At 40.3% G+C, this 27249-nt stretch overlaps 1 protein-coding gene across 5 annotated transcripts in view; it reads right to left on the reverse strand.

The window, feature by feature from the left end:
* Osbpl1a (oxysterol binding protein like 1A) overlaps nucleotides 1–27249 on the reverse strand; it is a 193227-nt gene that overhangs the window by 119337 nt on the left and 46641 nt on the right. The window contains exons 9-14 of one of the 5 annotated variants that reach the window (XM_040757850.1): nucleotides 20681–20742; nucleotides 20533–20577; nucleotides 18978–19051; nucleotides 18804–18867; nucleotides 7418–7516; nucleotides 3163–3285 (exon numbers count right to left, since the gene is read on the reverse strand). In XM_040757850.1, coding sequence (XP_040613784.1) covers nucleotides 3163–3285; nucleotides 7418–7516; nucleotides 18804–18867; nucleotides 18978–19051; nucleotides 20533–20577; nucleotides 20681–20742 — 467 coding nt within the window. Of the gene's footprint in view, nucleotides 1–2732; nucleotides 2836–3162; nucleotides 3286–7417; nucleotides 7517–18803; nucleotides 18868–18977; nucleotides 19052–20532; nucleotides 20581–20680; nucleotides 20743–27249 lie in introns of those variants that run through there. The other 4 variants (XM_040757851.1, XM_040757849.1, XM_040757852.1 and 1 more) reach the window with 4 other exon arrangements.

Raw genomic sequence — 27249 nt, forward strand, 5'->3', positions numbered from 1 at the left:
CAACTTCTAATACACACACTACAGGGAATGAAGTCAACTCAGGGAGAGAAGAGCATGGACTGTACACCTCTGTTTCCATAGAGGAAGAAGCCAGCCCAGAGAAAGCAGAGCATGAACTGGAAAGCTCTGTCCCCATAGGGGAACAAGCCAACCCAGGAAGGGCACGGAATGGACAGCTCTGTTCCCAAGTACAATACTGTTGTTGTGAGCTCCAACAGCCAGGGACCAGGGAAATTTATGATGTGATGGGCAAGGTCTCTATCTTGACAGGTTTGAAGGGGTCACACAAGGTTCAAAAATTTTAATCCTTAAAAATATAGCAGACTGTAGATTCTAACGATTGCAGAAACTAAGTCCATGGAGAGTGGTACCAAGTGGTCACTTGCAAGCTTAACTCCAGGCAGGTCTACCTCAAGGTCAGCCCCAGGTCCTATCTTCCCTTGCATGAAGAAGCCATGGCACATTTTTATTTTCCTGGTGCCTGGTGATTAGTCTGGCCCTGCAATTGTCTTAATGTTTTCTGTTGTAATAGAGATTCACAGAAAAATTAAAATTAAAATTATCTGGAAAGAAAAGTAATTCTCCCTCATACACAGAACACGGTTACCTTTCCAATAGAGCGCCACCCCCACACTTGTTGCAAATGTACTCTAAGATTAGTGTGCAGTTAATGCAGATGACCATTGACTATGCTAGTTCCTGGCACCTAACTCCCTCACCGTGTCTGAACACACCAAGAATAAATTTGCTCCATCATCTGGCCCCCAGAATTTCTTTTAAGTTCACTCAAGGGTCAAAGTATCTTGAGTAATTCTGCCTAAGCTACATGCAAACATTGATAAACCATTTCAGATTTCATCCATTTTGAACAAGGGTCCAGACACTGAGAATCAGAACTCTCACAGTTTCCATCCAAACTCCATTGACTCTGATGTCTGGAGCCTGGAGCCTACAACACCTGAACATACTTCATACTGGCTAGATTCTCACTGACTTCAGACATATAGCTTAAGAAACAACTTGATGGTTTTGAAGTTGAAAGAAAAAAGTGTTTAAAAAGGAATAACGACATTAAGGCCCAACAAGTTAAGAGTGCAAACAGTTGTCCATGGCCCATGGAAAGGAGGGGAGGCAGAGTCCACCCAAAATACCAACCCCAGGCTCCCTGAAACTCTGCAAGCCTTGAAGAATCTTAATCTCTCTCCAAGGCACCAATGCACGGTTGACAAGTCACCTGATTTCTGAGTGTGTCTCATGGTTCGCCTCTAGCATCTAGGGATGACAGCTTTGCACATTTTGGGGGTTCTGATTTTGTACTGTGGATGGTTTGTTTCTGGCCTTGGATTTTAACCTCCAGGGTGCCAGGCTATATGATAAGTACTGTGATTCCATGGTTAGGGGGGCTCTTTTCTATTCCTATGGGATTTTTTTCATGTAATATTCAGTTTTGTCTTTACTCATTTGAAGGCAATTCATGCACCACCTTGTCCTAGCATTGGCTCTTTTTGTTAAATGTTAATTCAGCTTGCTTTTGGGGGAGGGGCTCTTGAGCTTTCATGCCCATCTAATGCAGGTTGATAATAAAGCTAATCATATATATATATGTATATGTATATATATGAATAAAATACAATGTAAACTGAACTGATAACTTGCTTGAAAATTTGAAAAATATATTTTTTAAAATTTGTCTTTAATCATATATCTTAATGATAAAGAAGCTAGTATGTTTTCATTTTACTTATAGCTCCCATTTAAAATGTCTCAAATTACCATAATCCTAGAAGGTAACGCTTGCTTTGTAAATCCATGTACATTTTATCACTCATTGAAGGAAAATAAATAGGAAAACATTCTTTCCACTTACGAAATATTGACTACATTTTAAAACACTTAGCATAATTTTTAATTTTTTCCTTAATATTTAGCCATGTATTTAAATCTTCCCTATTTTCCAAGTCTCCTTTTTAAAAGATTTATTTTTATTGATGCGTAGGTATCTCTCCCCCTCTCTCTCCCTCTCCCTCTCCCTCTCCCTCTCCCTCTCCCTCTCCCTCTCCCTCTCCCTCTCTCTCTCTCTCTCTCCAGTATATACACGGCATCCCCTAGAGCTGGCATTACCAGCTCTGAGGGTTAAGTCTCAACCCTGGTCGTCTACAAGAATAACAAGTACTCTTTACCTCTAAGCTCTCTCTCCAGCACCAATTTTCTAAGTTTTGATGTCACTATTCTTGATGTTCTGGAAGATTTTATTTTTGTAAAATTCACTTGTCTAAGAATTATATATGTGGCCAGTATTACATATTACACTTTAAAATAGTACAGACAAAGCAATTACTAACAAAGTTTAGAAGATATCATCAACAAAGCATTGATGAGTTCAAATTCCCTGATGCTTTATCATAAATTAAAATTAGGAATGAGGGAGCCTAACATTCTTTGTTCATCTGACACTAGAGGCTCTAATGTCAGTGAAACCCTGTATACATTAGTAAACTTAAATTTAGACTTGTTTATTTAGAAACATGAAAATCATTTAAATAAAAAAACTTAATTTTCATATGGTTAAATTTAGTAGGAAAATCTGTGTGCTTTGAGATAACTATTTAATCTGAAACAGGCATCCCCTTATAGCTCTAACTCCCCCAGATTCACCAACATTTATGATAAACAAGGTACATCTAAAAGATACTGCCGAAAAATTAACTAGCATTTGCCCACAAAATACCTACTTTCAGGAATGGATACGGTAGTGCTGTCACTTCAGATAAGGATACCTCTACTCATTACTGATGCTTTACCCTATCCCTAAGCAGTGGCTGATACATATTGCAAGCAGTTTTAAATGAAACCACTGACCAAGAAATGGGTCACTATGGTTGCATTATTGAAACTCTGAAATATGCAATGAAGTCATAAAGGGGAGCAGGTCAGGCTCAATCTGCATCTCCCACCTCCTGGAGGCAAATACAAATGTATTTAACATAAAAACACATTCATAGCATCACAGCATTTTCACCAAGACATTTTATAATACTATTATACCAGAGGTGTATCAGAAGAATGCAGCTAGACAAAGCAACATCATTTCTGTCGTCAGAAGTCATAATTTCCAGAAAGCATGTTTGAATTGTGTATACAGGATGAACGGTGTGTGCTCACCTCTAAGGACTCTTTCAGGTCCATGGGAGAAACCATGTCTTCCTCTTCCTCATCAGTCACCTGGTCCTGGGAACAGTAGTGAGTGCTGTATGCAGAATGTTCCTCGATGGCTTCCAGCCACTTCTGAAACAATCAAAGAATTACATAAAAATACTTTTACTCCAAAAAATATTAAAAATCTATACAGCATAAAATTTACATAGAAGGCCGGGTGGTGGTGGCACACGCCTTTAATCCCAGCACTCAGGACGCAGAGGCAGGCAGATCTCTGTGAGTTCAAGGCTGGGCTGGACCAACAGCCTCCAAAACAATACAGAGAAACCCTGCCTCATAAAACCAAAAAAAAATTTACATAGAAGAAATATCTAGGCAAAAAGCTATTCCAGATGACATTCTAAATGTTACTTGCCTATGACCTGTCTGCATAAAAAGATAGTCCTTGTGCTTTAAAAAATATCATCTATACATACATGTACTAATAAGTACTTAAATATACCACAGAAACTAAGCAATAAAGGATATCTTTTCAGCTAAAATGACTGGTTTCCAACACTGTTGAATAATTCAATGCACAGCAATAAACATAGCATTACAGATGTAACATTAAATTATACAGTAAAACTGGATCATCTTAAGAAAGCCAAATGCCTGATGGTTTCACTTTAAAAATTGTGTAAAGAAAAATGATTAGGAAAAAATGGATTAAAAATACTTCCTTGTTTCTTCCTAGAATTGTGTGTGGTCCATTCTTACTAAATACTAAGGGGCAGTCATGATTTTAATTATTTAGGGCTCCTTGCTGAACCAAGGCAAATCATATTGGGAAAAGACACTTTACCAGGTTTTCTAAGCAGGCATATAAACACCATCTAAGGCTATGAATTCTGCTTTAAGAAATGTGGATTTCAGTAAAGTGCTGTTCAGAGCAGGCTTAGCCTTCTCGTCTCATCTCCGTCTTCTCTTACAGGCCATTTCCATTCCTCTGTGTTAGATGCCATCCCCAGAACACTTTCTACCAAGAATGCCCAGTGTCCACTCTGCTCCCATTGCAATCTCTCCAAATTTACTCTTACTCGTGTAGCAACTTGCTTGCAGGGACCACCCCTCCATTCACCACCCCACCCTGCAAAACACACACACACACACACACACACACACACACACACACACACACACACACACACATCTTGATTGCTGGAGAACTCCATCTCTTGATAACCTGTTCTTCTAGTTCAGAGTCTCAACCTGTGGGACATAACGCCTACAGGGGTCAAACAATCCTTTCATAGGGGTTGCATATCAGATAACATGCATATCAGACATTACAATTCATAACATTAGCAAATTACAGTTATGAAATAGCAACAAAATAATTTTATGGTTGCGAGTCACCATAACACGAGGGACTGTATTAAAGAGTCACAGCATTAGGGAGTTTGAGAACCACTCTCAGCCTTTCCTCCTAGTCATCTATCTCCATTCTTTGTCACCTGCTGATATACAGAGAACTCTCTGCCAGCGTCACCACAGTCACTACGCTTGCCCAGGATCTAGAGATGACAACTGAAGAAAGGACAGCCACACAAAAAGACCAGATTTGGACACTGAGAAACATCTCCAAGCATTGTAGCTACAGATGCCTAGATCCCAAGCTAAGCATGAGCAGTTGAAACAATGTGTCTCTACTAGAAGCCAGTTATCCTGTTGCAATAGGACTTGAAAACTGCAATATAGCAGTTATGCCTGTTCAAGGAACTTAAAGAGGATATGAATAAATCCCTTAGTGAAGACTATGGAAACAAAAAAAAAAACAGCTGAATGAAATAATGAAAGCAATTCAAGACAGCAGTTAGAATTTTCTAAAAACATAGACTCACTAAAGAAAACCCCAATAAAATTGAAAATGAAAAATGTAGGAAGTCAAACAAAAACCTCAGAGGTAAACCTCACCAACAGAATGCAAGACATGGAAGAGAAAGAGAATATCAGTGCTAAAGACAAAGTAGAAGAAATCACCTTGGTTAATGAGAACGATAAATCTAAAACTCCAGGCATAAAACCACCAGGAAATCTGGAGCACTATAAAAAGATGAAATTTACAAATAATTAAAATGGAGGAGGAAGAACAACATGAAAACAGAACCCGCCCGCTGTCTGCCATGTGGTGGCGTGGCTGAGGGAAAGATGCCCTCCACCCTCCTTCCCTTTGCTACTTGCAGACAAAAGATCTGGCCCCAGGGTCACAGAGTGGGAGGATTAGCCCCGTCCCTCACCAGCCACAGCACACAAGAGAGTGGGCCCTGCACCCCATCAGGGCAGCACAATAGAGCTGACCCAGTTTTCAGGGTCGGAGATGAGCCATCCCTGATGGTATGAGAGCAAGAGAGTTCATTGCCTGCCCTTGATCCCTCCCACTACAACAGCTGGGATAGAGAGCCCTGCACCTCACCTGGGCAGAATAGTAAAGCTGACCCTGGTGGTGTCAGCAGGGACAGCAGGACTCAGGACCTGAGAACAGGAGACCTGGCCCCACTCCTTGCTGCAGGTTGCACTGAGTGAGCTCGCTGAGCAGTGCTGGAGAGCTGGCCTTGTCAGTGACAAGGAAGGAAAGCTGATGAGCTCACCAACCCAGCTACCACCTGGACCCAGATCCAGGGCTATGGGTTGTCCCATCCCTAGAGACTTGTCTCACAAAGTACAAATAGCTCATTTATGAAACTGGGTTTTACAGAACTAAGAATTCTCAAAGGAAGCTATACAACGGCTGAGAGACACTTACAGAAATATTCAACATCCTTCATCATCAGGGAAATGCAAATCTTAACAATTTGAGACTCCATCTTACACCTGTGACAATGGCTAAGACCGAAAAAAAACCATGGTGAGTATATGGAGAAAGATGTATTATTCATTTCTGGTATGCCAACTGGGAATAGATCCACCTCAAGATGCAGCTAAACCACTCTTAGACATCAAACCAAAGTCTCAATATTGTACTACAGAAAAGCTAGCTCATGGATGTTTGCTGCTGCTCTATTCATAGTAGCCAGCAATTTGAAACAGCCTGGACTTGAGATAGAAAGTATCAAAGTTAGTTGGTAGGGAGGTGAGGAGGATGTGGGAGGAATTGGAGGAGAGTGTAGTAGCTTTAGCCTATACTGCAATTAGCTTCCCAACAATTGGATTCGACTCCATATTCTCCATACAAACTGCACATGGGCAATTTTTTCCATGCTGTAGTTTTCTTATAAATTAAGGGCTATGCTTTTAAACAATCATTTAATCTCCTCCCCCCAAAAAATCAGTGTGAGCTAAAATGAAAAATTATAAACAGAAAATATCTACTTGTTTTAGTTGTAACAACTAAAACTCCTGTATTAAACTTTAAAAGCTTCATATGAGTATTCCCATTTGCAAAAAGTCAAACACACATAAGACAGGTACATCCAGTGGGATTCCTGGCTTTCCTAGTCTCCTGGGCAAGCACCAAGTTCCCGGGGCAGTAAGAAATCCTCTTGCTACAAAGATGGTGTCTAGCTCCTGGGGACAACACCCCAGTTGTCCTCTTTCCTCCACATGCACACATATGCACTTGTACACACAGAAATGTGTAGACACACACAAAGTGAAAACATAACAATAAATATGTCGAAAACTGTGATGGCTCCGTGGGTACACTTTCACTATAGAGCCATATGACACAAGTATGATTCCTGGAAGCCAGTTGGATATGGTGGCTCACATGTGTAATCCCCGCACTCCTACAGTGAGATGGGAAGAGAGACAGGAGGCTCACCCTGAAGCCTGGGGGCCAGCTAGCCTGGAGTACACAGAATGGCAGAATGGCAGGTGGAAGATAAGAATCGACTCCCAAAAGTTGTCCTGTGACCGCCACACACAGCTGTACTCATGCACATACACAATGCACATACACATGCACACGATCATATAAACAAGCAAATCTTGCTTATTTTAGAAGTCTTAAGTTATATTTATGCATTTATTTCTAAGTCCATGTGTACCACAGCACATGGGTCCTGGAGGTTTGGTGGCCAGTATCTTTACCTACTGAGCCAATTTACTGGCCTCACAATCCAAATAAGGAAATACATAAATAAATAGATAGATAAACAAATGAATGAATGAATGAGTTTTTAATGAATTTAATCAACAAGATTATTGTTATCTTAGATGTAAATACTGAGAATACATTCTTGAGCTCTGGGTAAAGATAAGAGTTGATTCATAGGATTACCTCTCTTGACTGCTGAGGGCTATTCTTAGGCACCCTGAAGCCATGAACAGTGTTGTCAAAGCACCTGATGGAGAAGAGGCAGCTATCTGTGGGTTTCACCTGCATACAAAGAAGCCAGAAAACAATGCTCACTCACTGAAGTTATCTACCACAAAATGTAACATATTAACACAATGTAACAATGCTCAGCTGAACAATCTGAAAATCAAGAATTAGGAATCACCTAGGAGACTCAGGGCACTGCAGTTTATTCATGCCAATCTGGTCGTCACCTTGGACACTCCAGGAAAATACTCGTGTGTCACTGTGTTTGTATAGTTAGATTTACTTTCCAGTAAGTATAAATTAGGATGTATTTGAGCTGTACAATGCTCTACATAACAAAGCTCCAATTTCTTCATACCATTCTTGAATGAGTTCCTTCTTTCTAGAAAATGTTTGAGCTGAGTTTACAGGAGTAATTGATAGGTAAGGTTGATTAAAGGATAGTAAAGGAGGTAAAAAGAACTAGAAATAATTATTTTTTAATAAATTAGGAATGGAGGGGATTTAAAAGTATAAAGGTTGGACTTCTGTTCCAAGGCGCTATTACAGGAATACCAGTAAAAAAACAACTATGCAACAATTTTGTGGACCTCTGCTGCCTGCACCCCAGAACAAAACCAACCACACGAGGAACTGCAATGGCAACAACCATGCACAGACAAGAGAAAAGGGGCTCTTGGTACAGCCACAATCAGAAGATATGGAAGACATCCTCATTGCCAAGGAGTTTCCCCTGCAGCCCACACAGGGATATGAGAGCTACAAGAGCACAACTGAGGCGAAGGTGGACAGCCAACAACACTCAAGACAGTAGGACCATCCCCCAAGAGAGTCTGGAGACCCCTGAATGTCTGCACATATCACTAACTGACCAGTGAACCATGCGCACGCAGCACAGATTTAAAACAATTCACCAGATCAAGCCAATCTGAACTGAGATTACAGCTTGCTTGAGGTTTACAATCTAGAGCAAGCCAAGAAAACAACTCAGTAAAGACAAGAGAAAGATAGTACAAAATAAATGGATGGAAAGCAATAAGGCCACGCCGGTCATATTAAAATCAGACAAAATCCATTTCAGAACCAGAATTAGGAAAACATCAACAAGTCTGCAATCAGAAACAACCACACATATAAACCTCCACACACATAGATGATGGCCTTAATACTTCAGTCATTGATATTAACTAGCAATAAACTAGAGAAAAAATTATGTATCACATGACAATTTATATTCATAACAGTTTACTTAACAATAGCAAAATAAATTTCTCTTTTTAAAGATGTATTTTATTTAATGTGTATTAAGATTTTGCATGTATACAGCACATTCATGTGTGGAGTCTGCAGGTGTCAGAAGAGGGTGCCAGATCCCTGATATTACAGTTGCAGATGGCCACTACTTAGGGGATAAGAAATAAACTGGCATTCTCTGCATAAGCAACAGATGCTCTCAACTGCAGAGCATCTATTTTTACAGTGTCAAATACAAACACATTACTATTACAGTCCATAAGTAAACCTATTGAACAAGCTCATTCGGTGTGATAAAATGGGAATCATAAAATGTATGTTCTAAATCAAAATAAAGACATTAATCAAGAACAGGATAACCAAAAAAGCTCAATCATTTGGGGGTTAGACATCACACTTCTAATTTTTAGAACTATTTACTGGCTCTAAAAGCAGAAATCACAACAGAATTTAGAAAACTCTTTTAAATGATAATGAAAAATTCTACCAAAGCTAGTGGGGTGAAACAAAAAACAGCTACAAATAGTAAAATATGCTTTAACGGTTCTGCTAGTAAAGAACACCCATTTCACCATCTTAAGTTTCAACCTTAGAAAACTGTGATAGCATATATGCACAAGATCCTAGGTTCGCCGCCCAGACCCCACCCCCGGCTCTCCCTACCCGCCTGGCTTTAGTGAGACCAGTGGAGGCAGAGAGACCCCACCTACACCCACTCCAAGAAGGGATGGGAATACAACAGTATAAAAACACACTCAGCAATAGAAAGACCAATATGACTCCACTAGAACCTAGAGACTCCACACCAGCAAGACCTGAAAAGCACAACATAGATGAAGCAGAAGAGACAGACCTTAAAATTTATTTTAAGAAGATGATAGAACAAGGAAATCCCTTAAAGAAATAGAATATAAAACAAACCAAAAAATTGAAGAAACAAACAAATCTCTTAAAGAATCTAAAAAGAGTCAAGAAAAAACAAACAAGGAGGAAACAACTCAAACAGTTCAAGTCTTGAAAGCTGAAATTGAAACAATAAAGAGAACACAGAATGATGGAATGTTGGAAACAAAAAAGCTGGGTAAACAATCAGGAATTAAAGATGTAAATATAACCAATAGTATAAAGAGATGGAAGAGAGAATCTCAGGTGTTGAAGACTCATTAGAGGATATACAGTCATCGACCAAAAAAATATCCAGGAAATATGGGACATTGTAAAGAGGCCAAATCTGAGAATAACAGGTATAGAAGAAGGTGAAGAAATACAGCTCAAAGGTACAGAAAATATATTCAACAAAATCATAGAAGAAAACTTCTCTAACCTAAAGAAGGATATGCCTATGAAAATACAAGAATCTTACAGAACACCAAATAGACTGGACCAGAAAAAGAAGTCCCCTCACCACATAATAATCAAAACAACAAACCTAAAGAAGAGAAAATATTAAAAGCACCTAAAGAAAAAGGCCAAGTAACATACAAAGGGAGTCCTATCAGAATTACACCTGACTTCTCAATGGAAACTATGAAAGCCAGGAGATCCTAGTCTGATGTCCTACAAACGCTAAGGGAACAAGGATGCCAGCCCAGACTACTGTACCCAGCAAAGCTTGCAATTACCATAGATGGAGAAAACAAGATATTCCATGACAAAACCAAATTTAAATAATACATATCCACAAATCCAGCCCTACAGAAAGTACTGGAAGGAAAACTTCAAACCAACAAAGATAACTACACTCACAAAGACACAGGCAATAGAAATCCCAATTTACCAAAAACCAAAAAAAGGGGGGGGGGCAAATGAAACCCAGACAAAATAACACCACCACCAATAAATGCAAAACAAACAAGAATCAACAATCAATCGTCATTAATATCCCTCAATGTGAACGGTCTCAAATTGCCTATAAAAAGACATGAACTAACAGAAAGGATATGAAGACAGAATCCATCCTTCTGCTGCATACAAGAAACACATCTCAACATCAAAGACAGATGTTACCTCAGACTAAAGGGTTGGGAAAAGATTTTCCAATCAAATGGACCCAAGAAACAAGCTGGTGTAGCAATCTTAGTATCTAACAAATTAGATTTCAAATTAAAATCAATCAAAAGAGATGAAGAAGGAAATTTCATATTCATCACAGGAAAACTCCATCAAGATGAAGTCTCAATTCTAAACATCAATGCCCCAAATACAAAGGCACCCATATTTGTGAAAGAAATATTACTAAAGCTCAAATCGCACATAAAATCTCACACACAAGTAGTAGGAAACTTCAACACTCCATTTTCACCAGTAGACAGGACCTCCAGACAGAAACATAACAAAGAAACAAAAGAACTAAGAGAAGTTATGACCTAATTGAGTTTAACAGACATCTATAGAACATTCCATCCAAGCACAAAAGAATATACCTTCTTCTCAGTGCCACATGGAACCTTCTCTAAAATCGACCACATAATCAGAAACATAGCAAACTTCCACAGATACAAAATAATCGGAATAACCCCCTGTATCTTATCAGAACACTTTAAAATTAGAATTCAACAACAACACAAACAACAGAAAACCTACAAACACATGGAAATTGAACAATGTAGAATTGTACCAAACCTGGGTCAAGGAAGAAATAAAAAAGAAAGTAAAGACTTCCTGGAATTCAATGAGAATGAAGACACAACTTACCCAAACTTATGGGACACTTTGAAAGCAGTGCTGAGAGGAAAGTTCATAGCATTAAGTGCCCACGTGAAGAAACTGGAGAATAGTCACACTGGAGAATTAATAGCACAACTGAAAGCTCTAGAACAAAAAGAAGCAAACTCACCCAGTAGGAGTAGATGCCAGGAAATAATCAAATTGAGGGCTGAAATCAACAAAGTAGAAACCGGGAAAACATTCCAAAGAATCAATGAAACAAAAAGTTGGTTCTTTCAGAAAATCAACAAGATAGATAAACCTTTATCCAAATTAACCAAAAGGCAGAGAGAGAGAGAGCATGCTAATTAACAAAATCAGAAATAAAAAGGGAGACAAAACAACTGACACTGAGGAAATCCAGAGAATCATTAGGACATACTTTGAAAACATTTACTCCACAAAATTGGAAAATTTAAACAAAATGAACAAATTTCTGGATACATATCACTTGCCAAAATTAAATCAAGAACAGATAAGCAATCTTAACAGACCTATAACCCCTAATGAAATAGAAGCAGTCATCAAAAGTCTCCCAACCAAAAAAAAAAAAAAAAAAAAAAAAAAGCCCAGGCCCAGATGGCTTCAGTGCAGAATTCTACCAGAAATTCAAAGAAGAGCTAATTCCAAGTGTTCCACACAGTAGAAGCAGGAGGTTCACTTTCAAACTCTCTCCATATCTCTTCAATATTGCACTTGAGGTTCTAGCTAGAGCAATACAACAACAAAAGGAGATCAAGGGGATACAAATTGGAAAGAAATAAGTCAAACTTTCATTTTTCACATGATATGATAGTTTACATAAGTGACCCGAAAAACTCTACAAGGGAACTCCTGCAGCTGATAAACACCTTCAGCAAAGTGGTAGGATACAAGGTTAACTAAAAAAATCAGTAGCCCTATTATATACTGATAAATAGGCTGAGAAAGAAATCAGAGAAACATCACCCTATACGATAGTCCCAAACAACATTAAATATCTGGGGATAATGCTAACCAAACAAGTGAAAGACCTGTATACCAAGAACTTTGAGTCTCTAAAGAAAGAAATTAAAGAAGATACCAGAAAATGGAAAGATCTCCCAAGCTCTTGGATAGGTAGGATCAACATAGTAAAAATGGCAATTTTACCAAAAGCAATCTACAGATTCAATGCAATCCCTATCAAAATACCAGCACAATTTTTCAGACCTGGAAAGAACAATCCTCTGCTTTATATGGAAAAACAAAAGACCTAAGATAGTCAAAACAACCCTGTATAATAACGAAATTTCAGGAGGCATCATCATCCCTGACTTAAAGCTCTACTATAGAGCTATAGTCCTGAAAACAGCTTGGTATTGGCCCAAAAGCAGACAGGTAGACTAATGGAATCGAATTGAAGACCCTGATATCAACCCACACACCTTTGAACATCTGATCTTTGACAAAAAAGCTAAAACTATACAATGGAAAAAAGAAAGCATCTTTAACAAATGGTGCTAGAGTAACTGAATGCTGACATGTAAAAGACAGCAGATAGATTCATGTCTATCGCCATGCACAAAATTTAAGTCCAAATGGATCAAAGACCTCAACATAAATCCATCCACACTGAACCTATTGGAAGAGAAGGTGGGAGGTACAGGAGACCTGAACATAACACTAGTAGCACACACATTGAGATAGACAATTAATAAATGGGACCTCATGAAACTAAAAAGCTTCTGCAAGATAAAGGACTCAGTCAACAAGACAAAACAACAACCCACAGAACAGGAAAAGATATTCACCAACCCCACATCTGACAGAGGGCTAATCTCCAAAATTTACAAAGAACTCAAGAAGCAAGTCTCCAAAACACCAAATAATCCAATTAAAAAGTGAGGTACAGAACTAAATAGAGAATTCTCAACAGAGAAGTCTAAAATGGCTGAGAGGCACTTGAGAAAGTACTCAACATCAATGCAAATCAAAACAACTCTGAGATACCATCCCACTCCTGTCAGAATGGCTAAAATCAAAAATTCAAATGCCAATTTTTATTGGAGAGGATGTGGAGAGAGAGGAACATTCCTCCCCTTCTGGTGGGAGTACCGACTCATACAGCCACTTTAGAAATCAGTATGGAGATTCCTCAGGAAAATGGGAATCAGTCTACCACAAGACCCAGCAATTCCACTCTTATACATATATCCAAAAATGCACATTCATACAACAAGGACGTCTGTTCCACTATGTTCATAGCAACCTTATTTGTAATAGCCAGAACTTGGAAGCAACCTAGATGCCCATCAGCTTAAGAGTGTATAGAGAAAATGTGGTACATTTACACAATGGAGTAGTTAATATTCAGCAGAAAAAAACAATGGAATCCTGAAATTGCAGGCAAATGGATGGCACTAGAAGAAACCATCCTGAGTGAGGTAACCCAGTCACAAAAAGACAAACATGGCATGTACTCTCTCATATATGGATTTTAGACATAGATCTGGGGAGTGCCAGCCTACAATCCCATGGCCAGAGAGTCTGGGTAACAGAAACTTCATTCAATGGCTGATGGAAGAAGAGGTAGACTCCCACAGCTAAACACTAAGCTGAACTCAAGGAACCCAGTGACAGAGAGGGAGGACTGATGAGCAAAGTGGTTAAGACTGGGCTGGTTTAACCCCCAGAAACAGCTGAACTGAACAAGGGGTAGCTCTTGAGTCCCAGACTGATGGCTGGGAATCCAGCATGGACTGGTCAAGACCCCCTGAATGTGGGTATCAGTAAGGAGGTATGTACTCACTCATATATGGATTTTAGACATGGAGCAGGGGATTGCCAGCCTACAATCTCAGCGCCAGAGAGTCTGGGAAGCAGGGACGACCCTAAGAGAGATTTGCATGGTAACCCAGAAAAGGGTTATGGGAGGAGATCTCTTAATTGGATTAGGAGCAGGGGGGAGGGGAGGGAGAGGGAAGATGGGAGAAAGAGAGGGGGAAGAGGAGAGGGGAGGAGGACATGGGAGAACAGGAAGGTTGAGCCAGGAGAGAAGGATGAGAGATACCAAATAGAGGGAGACATTATAAGTTGGAGGAGAGATCTTATGTGAACATTTGTTACTGAGCTGTGTGTGTGCATGGGTATCCATGGTGTGTACACATGCACTAGTGAGATCTTCACAGATCTAAAAAGTGACAACAACTGGCATTAAGGCTACCTTAAATGCCCTCTCCTGATAATGAGATTGACAACTACCTTAAATGTTCTTCCCCAATAATGAGATTGATGACTACCTTATATGCCATCCTAGAACCCTCATCCAGTGGCTGATGGAAGCAGAGGCAGACACCCACAGCTAAACACTGAACTGAACTCCTGGAACCCAGTTGTAAAGAGGAGTGATGAGCAAAGGAATCAAGACCAGGCTGGCAAAACCCACAGAGGCCTCTGACCTAAACAAGGGGGAATGCATGGAACCCAGACTGATGACTGAGAGACCAGCATGGGACTGATCCAGACACCCATTCCCCAACCTTTGTGTCAGAGAAGAGACCTCTGCAATTTATGGAACACTGGAGAGTAGATCAGTATTTATTCCTGGCATAAAAATGGACTCTGGGAGCCCATTCCACATGGAGGGATGTTCTCTCAGCCTGGACACATGGGGGAGGACCTGGGCCCTGCCCAGGGTTATATGACAGACTCTGGCAATCCCTCATGGAAGACCTTAACCTCCCTGGGGAGCAGAAGGGTGATGGAGTGGGATGGGGGTTTGGGAGGGATGGGGAGCTGGGGGAGGAGAGGAGGGAAAGGGAACCGAGAATAATTTGTGTAAAAAGTTAAATAAAATAAAAATTTAAAAAACCCTAGCTTCAATCCATGTACAAAACAAAATCCCATCAGACTATGAGAAACCATATTAAATCCAAGAAACTAAAATTTGGATTTTGTTTGTTTTGTTGTTTACTTTTATTTTTATGCCACACATGGTGAAGCATACCTGTCGTCCTAGTACTTGGAAGGTGGAGACAGGAAGATAAGTTCGAAATCACTTACCTTCCCCTACACATGAGTCTGAGACCAAGCTGAGCAACATGGAGCATCCTCCCAGTCCAAGAGCCCTATAGTGATAGGTGACGTTGCTGGGGAAGAGTCTGCAAACCTGGTATGCAGCGCTACTGACATGGGGGACAAGATGTGCCTACAGGTACAGGAGTCTCAAACACCTACTAGAGGGATAATCAACTATTCTCTGCCTGGAGCTTAGACACAGGAGGGAATTTTCAACTGGCACTGTGAACACAGTGAAAAAATAATGGCTGGGAAATTCTTAGGCCCTAATAGGGACGATATTGCTGTTGTTTTGCTAATTGGACATGATGTGCCCATCAAATTACTTCCTAATCCATGTGTTCATTCTCACAGATGACTGCTGTGACCAGCTCTTGGGAAAAAAGTTTCTTTTGTGCAGAGGGCAGTGGTAACTGCTGAGGCTCATAAATGGTCAAAGTGATGAGAACAGGTGATAGTTCAGCCATAAAGAAGATATCCCTGTCATCTCTACCACCATCAACCCACACACCACTGTCAAGGCTCAGGGAAGGGGAAAAGAAATCGTAAAAGGCAAATGAAGGACACACAGTGTGCATAGGAATCAAAGGAAATAAGAAGAAACAGAAAATATTGTGGGGTAAAACAAAACCAAATGACAGCACAAAAAAAAAAAAATACATGAGCTATGTCCCACCATAAAAATCTGCATGGATTTTCAACAATCCACAGTGAAAATGATTTTGTAAGTAATAAAAAAGTTTGATGTCCCAAACTTCCTCTGTTTAAAACATACTACAAAGTCACAGTGAAGAAAACTGTGACACCAGCAGGTCAATGCAATAAGACATACCTCATATATAGTCAAGTGATTTCAAAGAAGCATGCCAAGACCACTAGGGGTAGGGCGCAGACATCAAAACATGGTGTGAATACAACTGGATATCCACAGTCAGAAGAATGAAGCTGAACTGTACCTTATATCATGCACAAAAATTAACTCTAAGTAGGTTAGCTCAGTATATCAAAAGTCGAACTATGAAACTGACAAAAGAAAATATAAGGGATGGAAACTATACAACAGTATAACTGAAATACATCCTAGACAAAGGCAGAAGTGACCAAACGAAACAGGTAAATTAGACATGTCAAAAATCTAAATCCTCTGTATATCAGAGGACAAGATCATCCAAATGGAGGGCCATTCAGAGTAGAAAAACATCAAATCATTATGTGTAGAGTATCCAGAGTACACAAAGAACACCTAGGATGAGAAAACAAAAAGAACCAGCTGGGCTGAACACCAGGCAAAGGACTTAAGTAGACATTCCTCCAAAACTTGTTCACGGATGATCAAAAAGCAACTGAAATGATTGACAACACAACTAATATGGGGAAAGGCAAATCCCAACTATAATGAGATGCCCTGGTACACTCACCACAATGACCACTACCCAAAACAAAAGTAGGCAGCGTGGTGAGATGTGAAACCCTCCAGCATCACTGAAGGAAAGTAAAGGCAAGCTATTCTAGTAGAGGGGCTCCTCCAGATACTAAAATTACAACCAGCATGTAAGCCAGCAGGTCTTGTTAGGTACATAATCTCAAAAGTAATTTCTACCCATGTTCATTACATCACTGTTGACAGTCAAGAAATTCAAAGAGCTAAATGTCCACTGACAAAAGAATAATAAATAAAATGTGGTATATCTGTACAGAAGAATATGATTCCTTGAAAAGGAAATCAATTACATGCTACCACTTGGACAAATCTTGAGGAGTTATGTTTAGTGGAATGAGCTAGTCCCCAAGAGAAAAGTGTGTGTGATTCTCCTCTATGAGGCACATAGAACAGTTAAAACTCATAAAAACAGCAAGCAGGATGGTGCTTTACAGCGTCTGCAGAGGCAGAAAATGAGGGATAGGCAGTAAGCATTGTCTAGTCATAAAAGAAAAAAGTTCTAGAGGACTGTTTCACAGCAAACTGAATACAGGTAAAACTACTAAACCACATACTGGCAATAGTTAAAGCAGTAAATTATATGGCATGCTTTTTCTACAATTACAATTTTTGTTTACTTGTTTGCTTGTTTTGTTTTCTGAGACAGGGTTTCTCTATGTAACAGCCCTGGGTGTCCTAGAACTCATTTTGTAGACTCAAACTCAGAGAGATCCACTTACCTCTGCCTCCTGAGTGCTGGGATTAAAAGTATGTGCTACCACCACCCAGCACAATTACAATTTTTAATTCAAAAATAAAAGAAGGAAATTCTGACAATATGCCACACATGGATAAATTGGAGGGACATTGTGCTAAGTGAAAAAAGTGTATCACAAAAGGAAAAACACATGATTCCACTTATACATGGTACCTGGAGCAGTCAAGTTCATCCAGAAAGAACAGTGGACAGCAATACCAGAGGGTGTGATGGTCTATATACATAGAGTACACATTTGGGTACATGAAAAGACTTCTGGGGCTAGGTGCTGTTTAAAATAGCAAAATGACTCAGTATACTTAATGCCACTGAACCATGCAATTTAAAATAGTTAAGAGTAGACATTTTATTGTAGTTTTTTAAAGGTTGGTCAATGGTAGGAATACCTATATAATAGATCTCAAACAACCTAGGGGTCTACCCTAGGAAACCAGAAACTGAACACAGTTACAGTGTGAGTATACTATGAGTCTCCTTAGCTTGTGCTGACACGGTTCACAGATGAAGCTGGAAGCAGACCATTGCATAAGAAATCAGAAGTTATAGAACAGGCAGAGGCAAACACAACAGGACCTAATCAGTTCCACAGAAGGTAAAGACACAGTATTGAAAATGGGAGGTAAGAAACTAACAAGTTTGTTTGTGAAAAATAAAATAATAAAAAGGTTCCAGTAGAGTAAAACCCTGAATATAGAGTAGAAGAATCAAGTGTGCCTGGGCTCCAGGTTAGCCCAATCAGTAAATAGAGATATTTCCCTCTCCTGGATAGTAAAGATGTAACAACTGGAAATGAGTACAAAGAACTTAAGAGCCCTGACTTTGGCACAGGCTTTAAGTTTTATTGCAGCCCCAGAGGAGCTCCCATCTTCTAGATCTGCACATGAAAAAGATATACATGTACCTCAAATGTACTGTGTCTAAGTGCTGTTTCTAATGCCAAAGTGGAAATAAACAGGAATGAGTGTGTGTGGGGGGGGTGTGGGGGTGTGCTCATGGGCACACACAGAAACAGATTCTTTAACTTCGCTTGTTTTCATGAACAGAAATACACATACATCCCATGGAATCTCCAGAGTCTGCAATGATTGAACTACCCACTGCAGCTCTGACTTCACAGTCTATACAATCACACCCTCTCCTCTTACCGTGCACACTGCTTGGGTCAGGTGTTTGCATCCCTGGCGGTAAGTATTACGGACTGCATCAGGCCTTCAAAACAAAATTAAATTAGATTGGACAAAGAAAAATAGCTACGTGAAAACTTTTAATACTTTAAAATGTATATTCTGAAATGTATTAAGTATAAGAATAATACTCACTGTTTCCTATACCAGGAAAGGACTCCATGTTCTAACACTACCCAGAATAACTTCCAGCCAAAAAATCTTGAGCTCTACAGGGAAATGACAAAGATTTTCCATGCTGATGTAAATGACAAAAGGAACTGAGCTCAAACAGACATATGTGAGTCTTTCCCCTAGACATGGGGGCTGATCATCAAACAGCAATAAACCCGAGCTGAGATACTAAGAGCAACGATGAGAACATACTCCTCACTACAGGCTGACGGCACACAAGTTCCACACTCCAACAGTTCTGTTCAGGGACATTTATAGAAAACAGCAGTTCTGGGCTTTGAACACAATTTCCTCCTAACTGTGAATGAATGTCTAAAGAAGACAATGAACCTAAATTCATTTTATGTAATACACCTACGTCCAAAAATTTCATATAGCAGGACTGCTTACAGATGCAAACATAGTAAGTGCTACCATGGTTGATTCTAGAAAACAACTAAATTTTAAAATACAGAAATGTTTACAACCAGGGAATGTCCTTCCTAGATAATTCAGAAACTAATTTCCTGTGAAGTCCTCCATAAATTGATGTTTATAACAAAAATGATATTGCAATTATGACTTAGTGAGAAAAATACTTTCCTCTATTCCTCTGTGAAACTTACTTTAAAAGTACAGACAATCATCCCAAATAAAGCATTGGTACAATAACAGGAACCTCTTGAAATTCAAAAGTATAAAAGTGGCTTACAATATAAGATCCAAGGTCTCCATCATCTACAGAGATCCTCCCCAACTTCTAATGGGGTATACCAGTTAGCCTACTATGACTTTAAAATACTTTAACTAAAAGGGTCTAGCTAAGAGTGGAGCATTTCTTGAGCCTCCACATGCCTGGTAAGCACACCACTGTGGGGTAGTAAAAACATACAACATATTATGCCAAGTATGATGACGACACTGTACTGTGCAAACTTGGTTGATGCCCTCACAGCCACACAAGAGTGTCACAGCACACTACCAGGCCAATAGAAGATCAAGATTCGTAATCAGAGTATAGTTGCTACTAAATACACATCCTTTTAGTGGCACTAAAAGTCAAAAACTCATAAACCAGACTGTGTTTGTTTGAATGTAATCGGCCCCCATAATCCTATAATTTCATAGGGAGTGGCACTATTAGGAGGAATGGCTTTGTTGGAGTGGGGATGGCCCTGTAGGAGGAAATGTGTCACTGTGGAAGTGGGCTTTGAAGCTGTCTATACTTAGGATACTACGGTGTGACTCTCAGCTGATTTCCTGTTGCCTACAGGATGTAGCAGTCTCAACTTCAGCACCACATCTGCCTGCATGCTCCCATGCTCCCCATTATGACTGAACCTCTGAACAGCAAGTGAGCCCCTCAATTAAATGTTTCCTTTATAGGAGTTGCCGTGGTCACGGCATCTCTTCACAACAACAGTAAACCCTAACTGAGACACAGACCATCTCAGTCAGGGACATGCTGTATGACTGAAATCGCCAAAACTGCATTAAGAATCCTCCATGCTTCCTAATTAAAGCCATGGCATCCTACCTTCCAGAGAGGACCTTCGTATCGTCTCAGTGCTCTGTAGATGACCTGCTGGAGACACGTTTCATTAAAGACACATCTACAGAGCTCAAGCATTCCTTCATTTTCTTCCCTAAAACTTACTAACTGAATTTAGCTCGCCGGTACACACCTTATTGCCAACAAGAAGATGCTTCATTTCAGCACCATGGGCAAGGTCAAGAGGTTTCTGATCTGCATAAAATACAAGGGAAAAAAGTCACTATGTCAACTACACACACACACACACACACACACACACACACACACACACACACAAATCATTATAACCATGCTATACAATACTCCTTTGTGCTTTCAAAAACGCCTTGCCACCAACAAAAATAAAAATAAATCACCTACCCCTGAAGTCACCCTCTCAATTCTTTAAGGCTTCCTTTCAGGTCAGAAAATTTAATTCTCCTCAGAACAGGTTTTTTGACCTTATATGACTGTGTTAGTTTTCTTATTGAATAACAAATTACCACTAGTTTGCCAGTGTAAAATGATACAGACTTACTGTCTCATAGTCAATTTTTTAAGCTTTATATTAACCTGTTAACTTCTGGGTAACTGCTTAATTCTTTTAAAATACCTGGTATGTATCAGTCATATTTGTTTCTATTTATTCTCATGAAATTATGTGCCAATCATCATCTTAAGGCACTGGTGATTTAGCAATTAGCAATACAGGAGGTAGCAATAAATTTGTAAAAAAAAAAAAGATATGTAACAGGTAATACACCATGGAATGCTACTAGAATTAATGGCAGATTTGATAGACAATTGCTACCACTTGGGTAGAAGATGAGGTACTGCATCTCTGAGCAGGGGTGGTTAGACATACACAGGGAAGAGCTGATGTGAAGCCACCAGGGAGGAACAAGGCAGAGGATGAGAGATTTGGGAAAAAGCTCACACAGCTGGATCCTCGAACCACAAGGAGTAAGCTGTGTTTTCCAGACAGGATGGAAAGCTTCTGGAGTAATATGATTTGACTGATGTCAAATTTTGTCAAATGTTCAAAAGTATAAACTTTAGCTTTTTCACCATTTTGAGAAACTACAATATTAACTGACTGATTCTATTATTGTGTTTCAGCTTTTTTTCTTTTTTCTGGAATTTATTCTCCTTCATTGAAGAATATAACATCTGAGGTTTCCCCAATACCTTGAAAGACAAATACAAACAAACTGAAATCAAAATAATTACACAGACTGAAGTGGAACCAGATACTCAGGAACAAATCTACATCAAAGTATTTCTAGAAGAAAACAAAACCCATAGTAAAATTAAACAAACCAAACAAAACATAAAAAGCCTTTGGGACTTTTCAATAAAAAAAGGAAAATACTTAGATGGTTAAAAATGTAAATGTTGGGTTAACTTTATAAAACAGAAAAAAAACCCTAAAATATATTAGCATCTAAGGGCTGTGTGTGTCTTCTTTTTCTCCTCTTAGATTTTACTAAACCCCCAGGACCTAGCAATATGGTGTTACACGTTCACCTACAGTTAAACTGGCACCATTTGGTTCTCAGCAGCACAAATTCCATTGTCCCACAAGGAAGTCAACACTCTGCCTTGAAAGCCCCTGGCATTACAGCCATGCCTGCACTTCTTGGCTCGGCTTTGAGGATGGTAGTGACCAAATCTAGAGGCAGTCAATTAAAGGGAACAAGAAGAATTGTATTTCAGCCAAGTATGTAATCCTAGCACTTGAGAGGCAGAAGGAGTAGTCCAGGTCTACAGAGCCAGACCGTGTCTGGAGGAACAACTGAAAGAAAGAGGGAAAGGAAGACATAAGGAGAAAAGGAATTTGTCAGTCAGACTGGGAGGCATTTAAGTAAAGACCCAGTATGCTCTACACACACCACTGCCTGGGAACTATGGCCAAATCCGTATCCTGGGCTTCTACCACTAATCTCGTGTTTTCTTTGCTGACTCTTCTGTGTTCCTGCAAAAGAATCATGGCAAGAAAATGACATGCGAGCTGGGTGGTGGTGGCGCACGCCTTTAATCCCAGCACTCGGGAGGCAGAGGCAGGCGGATCTCTGTGAGTTCGAGGCCAGACTGGACCGACAGCCTCCAAAACAATACAGGGAAACCCTGTCTCGTAAAACCAAAAAAGAAAAAAAAAGAAAAAGAAAAGAAAAGAAAATGACATGCAACTATGATAGCAATTCTAGGCACACCATCTATTCAGTGTGCTTAACATGGTCATGGTGGGTATAGTATGGCCAATCACGAAGTTATATGACAAATCTTAGCAGCTTTCTCTGTCTCACAAGTATGATCCTGCTCCTACATTCCTAAACATGCTAAGACTTCACTTTGCCAAACTAGATCTTGGCACTCATTGGCAAGACCAGACCCAATCCATGTAAACTGGGCTGACTTCATGAGATAATTCTTTAAATCCCTCTATATGAATAGAAATGTGTCTTGTTAGAAGACTCACAAACTCAAGCACAATATGCAACTAGAAAAAAAACCCTTGGAAGTCTCTGAGATTTATCAAATGGAATTTGACCTGCATCTGGTTTAATACCAATTAGCCAGTAATATTCATGACTTTACAAGCTTTCCCTGGAGAGAAAACTGTACATTAAGCATTTGGTCCATTCATGAAGAAAGCTGTCCTTTCTTCTGGCTGTAATAGGACTGCAAATCTCAGGCTGAGATCTCAACACCAGCATTCAAAACAAAAATGCCACAGAACAGGCAACATTTGTCAAAGCTCATGAGGAGGCGGCGGAGGGACCACTAGTTTGCTCTTTCCATTTCTCAAACATTTCCTTCTCAGAGTCAGAGTGAAAGGTCCTACGTCATATCATGCCGCTACAGTAGGTGGAGATTTCACTCAGCCCCAAGTTTATTCCATTCAAGGCTAGTCCTGTTTGAGAACTGTTCAGTGCTCACCAGTGTCCACCCAAAGGGAGCGGGGATTTTGCTTCTTAAGAACGACTCAAGACTGCTGTCTAGACAGCTCCTTGTCTACACTGCTAAATCTAACTTGTACTCATACACATGCAAGAATGCATGCCTGTGTTATTCTGAAAAGTCTGAGACTGTGAATTGGTCTGAGTATGAAGTAAACAAGGCGAATAAAGAACTATGGTGAGTAACACGGAAACTCACGCTAGCTGGTGGTGCCAGTGCGTTTTTCCTTTCCGTGGTACTGGAGCTGAGCACAGCAGCTCGTGTGTGCTATGCAAGTATTCTACCATAAGCCCAGCCCCAACAGCACTAGCACCTTCTATTACACTTCATAAGCGATTCACAAAATATAGCTAACCAAGCATTTCCTTTCTCCAAAAATATAAGCTGTTACTCAGGGGAGCTGCATTTGAAAATACATGTGCATGTGTATGTAAGTAAACTATCAGAGCTGAAAAATGCCTTTGCATACCGACAGAGCAAACTTTCTATCAACTGACTATCTAGGCAGTGCAGTTCCTAGTATCTCAAGCAGCCTTATACATACAGTGAAACTTCCCCCTTGCTCGCAAGAGATGAAGAAGGAGGTTTTCCAGCAGCAATCCTTTCTGTCCTGTAACTTGGCTGTGACAGTGCATTATTGCAATGCTGGTTCTGGAAGCACCTGTAGGAGCCTAGATAACTTTATATGAGCGAGAGATTCCTTTACAGAAAGGAGTCAAGAGTATCTAACTTCTCCAGCAGGTGTTACTACAAAGTACCAGAATAGTGACATTCGTGGTTCTGCAATAAGAACCTTCAGTGTCCTTTGCCAACCTGCATTGCTTTTCTTCTTTCTGATTCAAAGACATAACAATCCTGGCAAATGGTTTTCAAGGATGCAATGCAGGCAGCATAAACAAGACCAGATTTATGCAATACTGATATCTAGTAAGATTTGGGGCAGAGCCAGCATTTTCTCCCTGATGTTGCTGCCCAATTAGTCCAGTCATTGAGGAAGCAGATTATAGAATGTGATGGCACTTTCAGGTAAGCACGGCAACTGCAAACAGACAAGAAGGTAAGAGAGCCCACCACCTGAGCCCTGATTAGCTTAGAACAATCAATCATGCAGTCCCCATTATTCCAGTGTCTGCCAAAAGCCACCTCTTCCAGATCAAGCAAAGTTGCTGATTGTGCATGTGGCTTTGTCCCAGTGGTGCATCAGGTAAGCAGGTATGCGTTGAGTACCAGGGGTGCTTCAAACTGCAGCTCCATCAACACCTTTCTTCCAAGGATGCTGGCCAAGCTTCAGGTCTAAGAATGAAAAGACTGTGTTGCTCTCCTCTGATTAAAAAATGAAGTCATCATCTCCACAGTATTAGTCACTGTTAAATATCTGAGTGGCAGAGGGTGGCCAAGCGCAGGCTTCTTCTCAGGGGAAATGTTCTTGTACATCCACTGCCGCTGTTCTTCCGACATGGTGATGTCCACTTCCTCTAACTCTACCTTGTGGGCTTCCAGAAATCTAACCATATCCTGCTGCTTCTTTTTTTTTTTTTTTTTTTTTTGTTTTTTTTTTGTTTTTACGAGACAGGGTTTCTCTGTATTGTTTTGGAGGCTGTCAGTCCAGCCCGGCCTCGAACTCACAGAGATCCGCCTGCCTCTGCCTCCCGAGTGCTGGGATTAAAGGCGTGCACCACCACCGCCCGGCTCCTGCTGCTTCTTGATTGCCACCTGAGGACGACGCAAGGAACACCACCATCCTCTCACTGCACCAGGAAAGGCTGCGGACGCAGAAGCTGAAGGCGGCAGAGGTTGCGTCTGAGAGTCTAGCTCCCACAGTGGATGAAAGCCCAGCAGTGTTTTAAGTTTTATTGTTTATATCTCCAGGCCAGAAGAGGGCACCAGAGCTCAAAACCGATGACTGTGAGCCACCATATGGTTGCTGGGAATTGAACTCAGGACCTCTGGAAGAGCAGTCAGAGCTCTTAACCACTAAACCATCTCTCCAGCCCGTGTTTCAAGTTTTAACATAGAAATTCACATGCCATACGATTTATATACCATTCAATTCTATTTTAAAGGGCATAAGTAGTCTTTAATATGCTGAGAACTGCACGCCTATGAAATGGTTGTTTAAAGGTGTCTTTATTATTTCATTAATATACCAAACTATCTAGGGAGCGGTATGGATTGGCTCTCTGGAGCGGTATGGATTGACTATCTGGCGCCGTATGGATTGGATCTCTGGAGCAGCATGGAATGGATCTCTGGAACGGTGTGGAATGGATCACTGGAGCAATATGGAATGGATCTCTGGAGCGAAATGGAATGATCTCTAGATCTCTAGAGCAGCATGGAATAGATCTCTGGAGCGGTATGAATTGGATCTCTGGTGCAGTATGGAACGGATCTCTGGAGCGGCACGGAATGGATCCCTGGAGCAGTGTGGATTGGATCTCTGGAGCGGTATGGAATGGATCCCTGGAGCGGTGTGGAACGGGTCTCTGGTGCGGTATGGAATGGATCTCTGGAGCAGTATGGATTGGATCTCTTGAGCGCTGTGGATTGGATCCCTGGAGCGGTCTGGAATAGATCTCTGGAGCGGTCTGGAATAGATCTCTGGAGCGGTGTGGGTTGGATCTCTGGAGCGGCATGGAATGGATCGCTAGATCGGTGTGGATTGGCTCTTGGGAATGGCTTCAAGGCAATCCGAGGTGTGGGAGGGGACGAAAGGAGAATGCCATAACTTTTAATCTAGGAAAAGATGATGGGCTTGACTTTGTCCTGAGACAGATTTGAAGAACTGCTGATGTGTTCACCTGTGGCTGCTGACATCCGCTTCTTCAGTGAGGAGAAAACCCCTTTGTAATGTTCACTGAGAAATCAGTCATCAGTTCGGATTTCTACACAACATCTAGGAAGATAACGGTCTGCCAATTTTATTATTCTCATCCCATCTGCAGGGCACTTTTGAGAAACTATCCTCCCAGCAGAGAAAGGGATGATAATATGATTTATTTCATGTAATTTTACCCTGATGACAAAAATAAATTCTGAGCTGCTGCCAACTAGATGAAATCTCAGAACTTCATCTCTGGATTCTATGTCTATCTACAGGGCTAGGAACCAGAAAATCTCAATGAAGCACATTTAGAACTAACCGAGCAGGCTTCCTCCCTACATGAACATATAACCAACAACTTTTAAAAAAATGCATTTTCAAAACAAAATAAAACAGCTTTGTTCACTAATGGAAAAATTCTGTAAAAATGTCATTTCTCTTCAAATGAATGTGCATAGAAGGAAATTCCAGTTTAATGCCAGCAGCACATTTTTAGGAGCCTAAAAACCTTACAATGCCATGTGCACCCGCACATGCAGAGCGGTTCGAGACCAGGAGAGAAGCTCTGATGTGTGAGAAACATTCACAAGAAGGCTGGGGCACTGGCAGCTGCAAATCTACACGCTGCTAGAAAGGATTATCAACCCCAAAGTCAACTATTTGAGGCAATTTTTTGGACCTTCACAGACATTTCCAAAATAGTGAAAAATCGGAATCATCCAACACCAGCTTTCACAGCGTGTCTGCAACTGTGAAAATAGAACAAGGTTAGACTTGGCTTTCTCCTTCCAGTCCAGGCAATGGCCAAATGTCCCTATTGCAGCCTATTAAGAGTCATGTTTTAGTGTGTTTTGCTTGTGATTTTTTTCTCATATAAAATAGCCCCAACACACATAAAATAAAATATTTTATTATTTCAAATACATATTTTGTTA

This window comes from Mesocricetus auratus, unplaced genomic scaffold (genome assembly GCF_017639785.1).
Source record: "Mesocricetus auratus isolate SY011 unplaced genomic scaffold, BCM_Maur_2.0 Super-Scaffold_100015, whole genome shotgun sequence".
NCBI lineage: Eukaryota > Metazoa > Chordata > Mammalia > Rodentia > Cricetidae > Mesocricetus > Mesocricetus auratus.